Genomic DNA, 12,758 nt, shown 5'->3' with positions numbered 1-12,758 from the left:
ACGCTTGTTTCGCGTGTCCTCGTCGCAATCGTACGTTATTTCGTAACGGAACTTCCCAAAAATGACACAAACGCCGATATAAAATCCAACGTATTTTCAATATGTAATTTCATATAATAAAAAAACATTTTGTCCAAAATCACCTTTTTAAACCACTAAAAATTTTCTAATAAGATATACACGCGGTTATATTTCAATGTCATAAAATCTCATGGCAGAGAACAAGGGCAAAATTTACAGCTGTTGCCACGATAGAGAGAGGTGTCTGGATGTCAAGGAATCAGGTCAAACATTTTCAACCAAGTGAGGTGAACCCAGCGGACGCCAGAGCGCGCTATCGAGCTTATATAACCCGGCTAGCGGATTCATCGTACACATGTAGTTCTGACAGTAGTTAAGGTTAAGGGTAACGATTACCTACGTAAATAACACCTTGTATTTTGTATGCTAATCATGCTTTAAGCTTGTTTTAAGTTAGCAGACAGTTCTGAGGGTTATTCCTTAGGTGAACCTTTTAGTAATGAAGCTACGAGTAATTGTTTAGTACTGACAATATTGGGATTAGTGAACGAATGCAATGCCGTTTCGAGGCCGGACGATCGGAATTGACTTAGGCACGACGTAGTCTTGCTTCGGTGTCTTTTGTCATGGCCAAGTAGAAATCATTGCCAACGAACAGGGCAACCGCGCCGCTCCATCTTATGTGGCATTTAATGGCACCTAAAGGCTCATCAGTGATGCCGCAAAGAATCAAGTTGCCATGAATCCCACAAACACTATTTTTGACTCTAAAAGACTCATCGGACATCGCTATGATGATCAAACTGTCCAGACTGATATGAAGCGTTGATCACTATGTCAACGAAGGCACAAAATCAAAGATGCAGCAGTTTAAAAGAGAGAAGAAGGTGTTTTCGCTAGGAAGATCTCGATGGTTTTTATTAAAATGAAAGAGATTGCAGAAGCTTACTTTGGCAGCGCAGTTTCGGATACGGTTATTACGGTTCTGGCTTATTTCACGATTCGCAAAGGCAGGCTACAAAGGACCCTGGAACCATCGCTGATCTGAGTGTACTCCGGATCATTAACGAGCCTACAGCAGCTGCTATCGTTTACTTACTCGACAAAAAAGTTCCGGCGCAGGTGAGCGCATCATCCTAAGATGTGATCTAGGCAGTAAAACGTTTGATTTTTCAATTTTGTCAATAGATGATGAAGTGTTCGAGGTCAAAGCCACTGCAGGAGATGCCCACGTCAGCGGTGAAGATTTTGATAATCGGCTGGTGAACCATTTTGTCGAGGAGTTCAAGCGAAAGCATAGAAAAGACCTCTCTCCAAACAAACGAGCTTTACGACATCTGTGCACAGCCTGTGAACGAGTCAAGCGTACGTTTTCATCATCAACTCAGACATCAATCGAGATTTCACGAAGAGATCAATTTCTATTCTTCCATAACTTGGGCCCGTTTCGCGGAACTCTGCTCGGATCTTTTTCGTTCAACCTCGCAGTCAGTAAAGAAGGCACTCCGAAATGCTAAGATAGATAAGAGGTCAATTAACGACATCGTTCTAGTTGGTAGGTCTACCCGTATCCCACACGTTCAGAAGCTTCTGCAAAACTTCTTCAACGGGTTGAAACTGAACAAGTCGACTAACCCAGAAGAAGCCGTGGTCTACGGAACTGCAAAGCAAACCCAGACCTTTACCACTTTCGCTCATAATCAGCCTGCTGTAAGCCTCTAAGTTTACGAAGGCGAGTGAGCGATTACTTAAGATAACAACTTTCTGAAAAAATCTAATCTAACTGGAATTACTTCGACTCCTCACGGTGTATCTTGAAGATTGGAGTCACGTTCGACGTAAATGCGTAAATGCATTTTGAATATCTGCGGTCGACAAATCGACTGACAAACAGAATAAAACTACAATCACTAATGATAAAGGTTGACTGTCGAAGGAACGTATAAAAATACAAAGACGAGGATGACAAACAGAAGGCCCGCATTTGTGCCAAAGATGCACTGGAAATGTGTTGCCTTGGTGTCAAAATGGCACTAGAAGACTCTGGCTCTAGGAAACTTTCAGACAATGATAAAGAGCCAGTGTTGAACAAAGTATCACAAGTTCCGTCTTAGCTTGATGCCAACCAGTTGACCAACAAGGAGAAGTACGACTTTCGTCGCAAGAAAATAAAGAAGATCGCTATGCCCTTGGTAACCAAAATGCACTGGGGTGGCCCAGGAACGGAAAGCGCTCCTTCAGCCACGAAGCGATGATCAGACACCCACAATCAAGGAGGTGGATTAAGCGATGTCATTTATATCAGTTGTAAAAAATTAAGAAAATATGAATTAAGAAATAAAAAAATTACATGAACTATATATAAGACATATATTCATACATCACATGCATTTATTACTAGAAAACTCTCATAAAACGATACTATAATACACCTTTTAATAATGCGCTTTCTACCAGCATCAATGAAGAGGAAAGAGCAAAGAGAGGAGCTCTTTACCAGTAAGGAGTGATAAAGCTGAAAAAACGATCTTGTTTCATTAAATAATAAACATGTGTATTTAAATAAACATTTAACACACCGTCCTTCCTTAATAATGTTTATGAATAAAACGTTAGATAAAAACGTAGCTAGCTTTTAAGGAGTTTTTATTACCGTGGTATATGCCTCCTAGAAAAACTAACACTACTAAAAACATTAACTAATACTAAAAACACTAACAGATGAACAAGCAGGTTTCGTCGTGTGTTTCTACTTAATATTTCTCTCTGGAAGGGAAACAGCGAAGTTACGATGACTCGATATCTGTGTGTGTGTAGGCTATAAAAACAAGGCAATATCTCGATGCAATGCTTAACGGCAGCACTGAGCATAAGAATTTAGAGCATTGAGCTGGTTGATATTTTTACGTTGGCATATAATTACTAGGGCATTTTGTACCTATGCGCTTTTACAAGTTTTTTGGAGAAAAACCTAAATAAGTTTAAGAAGACTCATAGACTGAATAGCCAACAACGGATGGAAAGAAACATAGCATTTCACATGGGGACTGACACTCTATATAAATTCTCCTTTCGCTGGTTTCGACAGGAAACTGAAATAAGCCCAGTTATTGCGTGAGCCTTCTCCTAGAAGTCCGCGAAATTAAAAGTGCAAGGCAGATATATGTATTAAATAAAACTTAACTCTAATCTCAATATTGTACACATTCTGTCAAGGACCTTGCCATTGGAGGCTTTAAGAAAAAAATTATTATAGTAGATTATTGCTTCTTTATACTAGTAAATGTACGGCGATTCGTCTACACGGTTGCCTGAAACTTTCTTTTAATGCTTCTAAGGTATGCAGAAATTTGACTAATCTATATGCATCTCACAGGATTAAGTGCTCTCTCCCGACGTTACCAGCACTTAGAACAGTTAGAAGAACCATGTAGGAAATAGACAATGCATTAAACTCGAAAATGCACAATTTGAAAAAGAAGAAGTCTTTTGTTATTGTCTTGACAAATTTATGTTAATTGAAGTGAGCGCCTTCGGAAACTGTTTTAAAATATTACTACCTGACTCTGTTTGGACGAATTTTTATTATTAGAGTTGCCCTTTTATTTTGCCTTTGTGTTGCTATCAGGCAAATTTCGTGGATCATGTCTTCTTTAAAGCGCGATTCTTTGCAAAATAGAGCTTTTCTATTATTTATTATACGTTTTTCTTGTATTAATTCTCCGTTACATGAGTTTGCGCGTACTGTAAGTCATACCGAAGTGCTCCCTGGATAAGCTGGTAAGTTTTTTGTAAAAAATATGCACAAATAAGCACCTTTTTGATTAAATCACATTCACTTTTCATATTTTACCCGCAAATAATATATTACACGTTGCTAACATTGGTGAATTGTACCGTATTTCGTTTTTAGTAAATACTAAAGCAACTTAAGGACCATTCAGTTACGAACAGATCTCGTGTTCAAATAACTGCAATACAGGTTAGAGCAAAATTTTTAAACAGTGTCAATGTGTTTTTTAAGATGCTACATCTCCGTCATATTGTTTTTCCCAAAATAAATTGCTAATCAGAACCAATTGACGACGTAAACGTCTTCCAGCAATCCGTTTAGTTATTTATGCCGCAGTTGCTCGCCAGCCGCATCGTCTATTTGAGGTTTACACATATCGTTCTTTTAGCAAAAAATCTCTATATACTAAATTGAAGTACTATGCTGAAAGAAATCGGGCTCAGATTTTGAGGTGGTGTGAACAATAATGGGTTTCATTATGGCATACATATGAAGCAGGAACAGAGATATCAGGCTATAGAAAGCTGTCACGCAATAATTAGTTCTTTAGTCCTTAGCAGATCCTTGGCTTAAACTGCATCCAGCTCTGTAATCCCTCGGACTTCGCTACTACGGAGGCTACAGGATGCGCTCTCAGCCTTGTCGCCAATACTCATCCTAAACGGTAGCAACGAACGCAAAACTTGAAAAACTTTGCTAACAAAGATTTCATTTAGACTGAGCACAATTACTCAGGAGTTACACAAAACAATTCTGATCAAACGGAGCTCCGAGTTGTACTATAATTCCAATATGTGAGTTGCTGGCAATGCACGAATTTCGATTTCAGGGTATTTGCGATTATAGTTATATAGGTCAGTGGATATATATATATATATATATATATATATATATATAATAGTTAATATGATGCTCCTAGCTTCGATACTAAAGGGAGGCTCGCGAAAAGATCGAATTTTTCAACCTCTATAACAAGTTTCGCTGTCGAACGTGATGTCAAGAAACATTATGTCTAGCTAAAAATTATTTAGAATGAACCTTTCGAAAACAAGGAATGTTGACAATATCTCGAGTTTATAAACTGGATATTAGCAACGTTAATAGCTAAAACTACAGTTTTTGCTAACAATTTCCAGCCGGTGGCGATCTCTAATACTATACACTAACTTTACTTCATTTGTAGTTCAACTGATTTCAGCTGGTGTATGTAGTTTTGCATATCAAAAGTTGGCTTTACGGTAATGGCCAGATCTTCAATACAGCCAGAAAATGTTTGGTGTCTGTTCCTTGAAAGAGTCAGAAAATTCAAGGATTAATTATAATATTATGTTAAAATCCGATGGAGATGATACGCTCTTACCTGCATACTGTACATTGTGATGTTTTATGTTGTCGTCAATTTTCCTATGTCAATGAAGCGCATTACGGAGAAAAAATGTGAACACATATTTTTTGGGAGTAAAGCTACTGATTTCAAAAGCTTTCGGGCTTCAACATAAACCTTTTTTGTCTTTATGGAAAGATATGAGGCCATAGGTCCTATACAAATAATCTTGAGCAAAACAGAGGAATAATTTTTCCTGTATAGTTGAGTTTTTTTGAGTACTGTGAAGTTTTTGTCCTCGGGCAATATTTAATAGTGGTAATTTCGTTATATGTTCATCATGACAAATTTAATTGTGCAGTACATCTGTGTAGCATATATATGATAATTTAAATGGTCCTATTAATTAATACTAAAGTACCCTGCAATGTGTTGGTAGTATAATGCTATAGGGGGATACTATGGTCTATGATACTACGATCAAAGATGTTGCACCAATAAATTCGTTCTTTATCGTATTCTTTATAACTTTTGCTACTTTAAAATATTTGAAATGAAGAATATTTGAAATGAATAAGAGACCATTTTCAAATTGTCTGTTCACATATTTTTTTTTATCTTACTTTATATTTTAGATCCTCAATTTACTAACTAGATATTTCTAGCTATTATTCTACACAGTAATACTATAATAATTTATCTAGATTTGCCTAATATTCTCGATATATTCCAATTTTTTTTAATATACATGACATTTTCGATATCGTTAAGGTAATGAAAATTTTCAATTTCATTTTCCTGGTAGGCTACGCAGACAACCTACCCATTTATTTTTTTCAATTTTAATCTTTGTGGTGATTTCTTACCGTTCACCGAGTTATAATTTCAGGTTTTTTTTTTTACTTGACTCAAATTAACATAAACTATTAAAACTGGTTTCGCTGTTTTCATTCAAGCACCATAATTACAAATGTAACAGATTTTATTTCCTAATTTAAGCATCCCCGCCCATCTTTCCATTGATGATTCCATATTAAATTGGTTACGGTAAAACTCGCGTAACGATTTCTTCTTTTTACGGTAGTATGTGTTCAATAGTTCCATAAAACAGCATCACTGAACTTTATTTCACTTCTATCTTCTTTAATTCTGTAGCTGTTACTGCGCTGTTTTTTCGAGGAAGACTAGTGATCTTCGTAGTTCGCATGAGTCGCTCAAGCACCAAATAAAAAACCGATACTTTTAAATGCACTTAAATTTAGATTGCATCCGTAACTGCGTCCCCTATGATGAAGCAACGTTAATCTTTAGACCACAGCTTAATAATCGATACTCTCTTTATAGGCGTCCGCAGATCAATATCAACCGTTCAATATATCAATATAATCAATATAACCGCACTCAATACCGTTTAACTAACGAGAGAGAAATTTATCATTCTTATCAGATATGCGGCCTCATTTGTTGAATAAAAACAATCAATATGCAATAAATATTGGCTTCTTTATTTCCTTATCATCAAGTAATAATATATAATAATGACTTAATAGCAAAAAAGATCGAGATCTTCACACTCATTGTTCTGCTGTTGCTGTTGTTGTTGTTGTTGTTGTTGCCGGGCTCGTCAGCTACTATCGATGTCAGCATCTCTTGTACTGTTGCATCCGAGGCAAATGCCTATCATCAACACCTAATTCAACGCAGTGAGTAGAGGCCTATATTGTTTATCATAGCAGGTTGTTAATTTAGTAAATATGCCTAACTAACAGTTCGGTTTCAGTCGGCTCAGTCAACCTCTTCAACCGTGGGTCCGCTGTGATCGCCGGCGCCAGGCGTAGTGCCCGGCATGCCTCCCGGCATGCCTCCCGGCATCCCGCCGGGCATGCCACCTGGAGCTCCACCATGAAGTTTCGTCATAAGGGGCATCGCGAGTTGTTCAATTTCCTTGCGGCGATCCTCAAATTCGTCCGTCTCAGCCATCTGGTTGTTGTCCAACCAAGATATCATTTCATTGACCTTCCCTAGAACGGGTTTCTTCTCGTCTTCAGTGAGTTTCTCGGATCCGGCGCCCTCAAGAGCCGACTTTATGTTGTAGCAGTAGCTTTCCAATGCGTTCTTAGCCGCGATACGATTCTTCTGCTTATCGTCCTCGTCTTTAAATGTTTCAGCTTCTTTCACCATTCGCTCAATGTCTTCCTTGGATAGACGGCCCTTGTCATTCGTAATCGTAATCTTATTCTGTTTTCCAGTTGATTTGTCGACGGCAGACACGTTCAAGATACAGTTCGCATCGATATCGAACGTCACTTCGATCTGAGGTACACCTCGAGGCGCTGGCGGAATGCCGCTCAAGTCGAACTTCCCAAGTAAATTATTGTCTTTTGTCATTGCGCGCTCACCTTCATACACTTGAATAGTGACGGCTGGCTGATTGTCAGCGAAAGTACTGAAAGTTTGAGTTTGGCGCGTCGGAATCGTGGTGTTACGCTTGATCAGAGTGGTCATAACGCCTCCGGCGGTCTCAATGCCCAGTGACAAGGGGGCGACATCGAGAAGCAGCAGATCCTGCACAGCCTCAGAGGTATCGCCACTAAGGATCGCCGCCTGCACAGCAGCCCCGTAAGCCACGGCTTCATCGGGATTGATCGACTTGTTGAGCTCTTTTCCGTTGAAAAAGTCCTGAAGCAATTTCTGGATTCGTGGAATACGGGTCGATCCTCCCACGAGAACAATGTCGTGAATTGACGCTTTGTCCATTTTCGCATCTCGAAGCGACTTCTCGACAGGCTCGAGCGTCGACCGGAAGAGATCGGAGCAAAGCTCCTCAAATCGGGCACGGGTTATCGACGAATAAAAATCGACACCCTCAAACAGCGAATCGATCTCAATCGAAGCCTGTGTCGACGACGACAGAGTTCTCTTCGCACGCTCACAGGCTGTTCGCAAACGGCGTAAGGCGCGCTTGTTGCCCGTCAGGTCTTTCTTGTGTTTGCGCCTGAACTCTTCAACGAAATGATTTACCATGCGGTTGTCGAAGTCCTCACCACCAAGGTGCGTGTCTCCAGCAGTCGATTTAACTTCGAACACGCCATCCTCGATTGTAAGGATCGACACATCGAAAGTGCCACCGCCCAGATCGAATATGAGAACGTTGCGTTCGCCCGTGGCCTTCTTGTCCAGGCCATAAGCAATGGCTGCCGCAGTTGGCTCATTGATAATACGAAGCACGTTTAAGCCGGCAATGGTGCCAGCATCCTTTGTAGCTTGACGCTGTGAGTCATTAAAATAGGCCGGTACCGTGATTACTGCGTCAGATACGGTACCGCCCAGGTACGCCTCGGCAGTTTCCTTCATCTTCACCAGCACCATCGATGAGATTTCTTCCGGGAAGAAGGTTTTTTTTTCACCTTTAAACTCCACTTTGATTTTTGGCCTGCCCTCCTCGAGTACGACCTCGAACGACCAGTGCTTCATATCACTTTGCACCGAATGATCCTCGAACCGGCGGCCGATGAGCCGCTTTGCGTCGAAGACCGTATTGGTGGGATTCATGGCCACCTGGTTTTTGGCCGAATCGCCAATCAATCGCTCGGTATCAGTAAAGGCGACGTACGACGGCGTCGTACGGTTACCCTGTTCATTTGCGATGATCTCCACCTTGCCATGGCGGAATACACCGACACACGAGTACGTCGTCCCGAGGTCAATACCAATTGCGGGTCCGCGCGAAGGCATCTTAGCTAGTTTCTCTTGATTGTTCTGATTGCTGTAAGCTAACAACCTATAGCGGAACTCACAGCCGCTTAATCACGTCGAACGGTAATTGATTTAAACAACAGCTCAAGTTTTATCAACGACGGGTAGTAATAGCACAAACCACCTGGTAGCACAGCAAGTTGGCGTGTTCGGCTCTCGACTTAGATAAATTGTGATCGTCGTCGTCGTTTACTTTGTAGTCGCAAGAAACTGCCACACCACTCACATCCAAGTCACAATACGAACTAACGCCAGCAAACCACTCTATTGCTTGTCTACCTATCTGCCCGCGAGTAACACGCCTCCAAATTGTGCCAATATTGGCGCTGAGGTTGGCTTTTAGCGCAAACCCAAGCGCCCCCTCGTGGCTAGCGATCGAATCCAGAAGGTTAGAGAAGCTTTTAGAATGTTCTATTAGGCGAGGGCAGCGCCAGTAAAAGGAAGCGGCACGATGGACGCCACGTGGTTCAACGATTGCCGCTTGTCTGACGCGTTGTCATTCCCGGTGCCTATACCAATGGCGGCCATACTGTGCCCGTCCGATGCCACGGATGACGCACGACGGTGTCCGCTGCAACGGCGGCGAATGGTAGCTAGGCTGACACAGCCGATGTCAAGCCCAAGTCGCATTTGGTAGCCTACAGATACGAATATAAGGGTAGAAACCGCAACGGCGGCCTTGATGATGTCGGTGGGGTGATAGAGAGCGCGCGTCATGCCGCGCTATTTCATGTCGATTCATCTCACAGCAACGAATGGTACAGGACTATATCAGGGAAAAATTTTTATTTCGGGAATGAATGCGGTGACGATACTGATGTTAATAATTATAATGAGGAGATATCAATTGTCATGTGCTTTGTCAGTTGCGTATTAAATCTAGTCGATGCTATGTATGGGCACATAAATGTGACACGGGAGCGTCTAGCTAATGAAGTGCTATACTATATGATAATCAAGGAAAATTACTTGCATGATTCCTAAGTAAAGTATCTGAACCGATTCGGGTGCTCGATATTTGGTGCATACTATGAGATACACGCACTTTGTTTTGTCTGTCGCATTATACTGCTGATAAGATTGTCAATATCGAATTCGAAGTACTATTTCGATAAAGGCTGGAAAGGCTTCTTAGTAACGGCAATCTTATGGATTGGCGTTACGTACGTTTTTAAAAGAAACCCCTGTTATTAGAAAGCAATGCCTACTGTTGGGCAAATAGCTACAAGTCTAGATCATTTATTCCAGAGATAGTGCAGTGATGACGCGTCTGCTCTGTTAGAGACTCACGGTAGTTAAGGTTTAATTCTGGGCGTAGGGACATGTTCGTTTCGTGCTGGGACATACAAGCTATCTGAAGCAATGCTTAACAGGTTAAGTACCGAACGTAACATTTTACGATTTTACCTTAAATATAGGTCATCTAATATGTTTGCTCCATCTGCATAGAGACGCGAAGTCGGTTTTACCGCTGCAGCGATTTTTAGATCAGCGAGAGTTATTTGTATGAATATCAACTAGGGAGCTTCTTTTATAAATAGAACGTATACAGGTGCCAGTCTGCGCCACTGCCGCACCACTGGCACTGAATGAACTATGTGGACAATTATAATACTTAAGAAACGATTTTTTCCGTATAAACATTATTCCGCAGTGTTAATCCACAAGGGAACTTGCCGGAGCCGTCAATTCAGGCTTGCGGTTCTTTCTGATTTTTTTTTTGTTTCGAACAATTTGTCGAATAAATATGAATGGTTTCGTAAAGCTCACCACGTTTTTAAATTATTCCGGTATTCAGAATCCACTTTTTGCACGTACTAGTTAACAAGTTACATAAATTGACAGCAGCTAACATCAAGATTGCTATTCGCATCTTTATTTCTTATAGAAATGGATACAGTTTGAGACGCAGTTTCACTTTGAATAACTGACCTAGTCATTGGCGTAATAACATTGCAACGTTACCAATGGTTACCTCAAGCTTGGCCTGGAATAGATGCTTACGAAGCCTTATGCGTACTATGTATGCTATATGGTATTTGCAAACCTGAACTACTATGCTAATGGTTTACAGAGTACAACAAGACAGCTTGTTTGATCAATATATATATATATATATGTATATATATATAACCATACTGAGAGAATTCCGATAATGCATGGGTTTATAATTTTTTACTGTAATAACTACACAATATTTTTATGAAATTCCAAAAACCAGTCATACTAAAAGATTATTTGCTAATCATTTTGCGGTGCACGTTTACTGCCTGCAACGAGATTCGTTTCTCGGTATCTAACTCAGTACAAAAAATTTTATTATGCCTAAAATGAAAATCACCGCAGCGACTGAATTCGCCGTGGACCCGTGTTTAATCTGGACGAGACACTATTCTGGCAGCACATCGGCACGGACTGTGACTATACGGCAGTCCAAGCTGTGTACCATGCATATTTTGTAATATACACCTTTAGATTCTGGTAAATAATTAAACCTACATTTTATACTGAAAAAACGACAACTTCTCTAGTTTAAAGGACATTCTTTAATATAAAATTATTTCTAAAAAATTGTTTCGGTATTTCATAGTTAGCCTTAATTATTTGGAATTGCACCTTTTTACTATGACAGCAAAACAAGAAATCTAAAAAAGATGCTAAGAAACAGGCCAGTTGTTAAATTTTCTCTCCTAAGCTCCTAAAGTTTATCTCCATGAAAATTATCAGTAACGGTCAATCTGGAACGTCTACACAAAACGCGTTTTCTTGTTAAATTAAAAGGCTTGTGGCACTCCTTTCTACTCCACATAACACCCGCTTTACGCTTTTTATGTTAAACAAAAAAGAAATCCAGCAAACGTTCAGAACATATGCATATTCTGTAGTCTTTTACTTTCGGTACGATCGTGAAGGATATGGAAACATTTGAATGTCGCGGTGCTAGTGGCAACGGGGGTTGTAGAAGCTCATAATTGCGCTGCTGTCTCAACTAATTCCCTAACCAAAAGAGGCCAAGGTTTCGTTTAGACTTCTTTTTAAGTCAGAACCAAATAAATGCGGTGATCTACTGCGGCCGATAACTGTAAAAAATGAAGGGTTAATTTTTTTTTGAATATTTTTTTTCTGAGACTACAAACACGAGTTGGGATATTTCAATGAACAAAATTGAATTATTTCGTTATTTGTAATTCATCTTTTCTTCTATATATCCTGGCAAAGACCCCCTGAATATACCATATTGGAGAATATAACGGCTAAGCCAGAACGGTCGGATTTGTAGAGGCCGAAGGGAGCAGCAAGGTTGCAGGCAGAGCGGCAGAAAGAGTGATGATAATTCAGTGGCGCACATTTCCTTCAATAGCTCTTAAATTATTTAGTGAGGATCTGGGTTGATACATGCAATGTGTATTATTCACAGAAACCAACTCGCCGAATTATAACTCTTGGCTTTGTGTTAATTGCAGTTGCTTTGCTTATTCATTTCCATAAAAGGATAACAGGACTAGACCTTTGATTTCGCATCGTTCAGTGCCTACATCGATGCACGGGCTGCAGAACCTTGCGCCACTCGGACTTTTGTTAGAAGCGTCACCCCTCCTGTTATCTAATACTTTTACATGACAAATAGTCAAGGTGAAAACAACCCAAAAAACTCAAATTCTGATTAATTAAACTCAATTCCATACCATAAAACAATCTAGCCGATGTAAAGGGTGCTTCGGGTTCCTTGGAATATATGTATGTTTGTATGAATGTAATGTTTTGTCTCCATTCAATCGTCAGACTTCTGCCAGCCATTTGCAGCTATATTTTTCAAATCATATCCAATTTAGTTACCTAAAACCAATACTACGTCCATCTCAT

The 12,758-nt window shown here is 40.1% G+C and overlaps 1 protein-coding gene and 1 pseudogene across 1 annotated transcript; one reads left to right on the top strand and one right to left on the bottom strand.

The window, feature by feature from the left end:
* The first annotated feature begins 577 nt into the window (after positions 1-577).
* LOC111270525 (heat shock cognate 71 kDa protein-like) lies at positions 578-1,538 on the top strand (annotated as a pseudogene).
* Positions 1,539-6,622: 5,084 nt separating this feature from the next.
* Positions 6,623-9,205, bottom strand: LOC111270524 (heat shock cognate 71 kDa protein-like). The gene has a single exon (XM_022850782.2). It carries the CDS (start codon positions 8,871-8,873, stop codon positions 6,924-6,926), a length of 1,950 nt encoding a protein of 649 aa, XP_022706517.2. The 5' UTR covers positions 8,874-9,205; the 3' UTR covers positions 6,623-6,923.
* Positions 9,206-12,758: the final 3,553 nt, after the last annotated feature.

This window comes from Varroa jacobsoni, unplaced genomic scaffold, assembly GCF_002532875.2.
Source record: "Varroa jacobsoni isolate VJ856 unplaced genomic scaffold, vjacob_1.0 scaffold_1485, whole genome shotgun sequence".
In the NCBI taxonomy this organism is placed as follows: Eukaryota; Metazoa; Arthropoda; class Arachnida; order Mesostigmata; family Varroidae; genus Varroa; species Varroa jacobsoni.
Note: the sequence above shows the minus strand (reverse complement) of the source record. Positions and strands in the feature narration are given on the sequence as shown.

Excerpts from the sequence above, each read along its gene's own strand:
- LOC111270524 (XM_022850782.2), bottom strand. The coding sequence starts at position 8,873 with ATGCCTTCGCGCGGACCCGCAATTGGTATTGACCTCGGGACGACGTAC.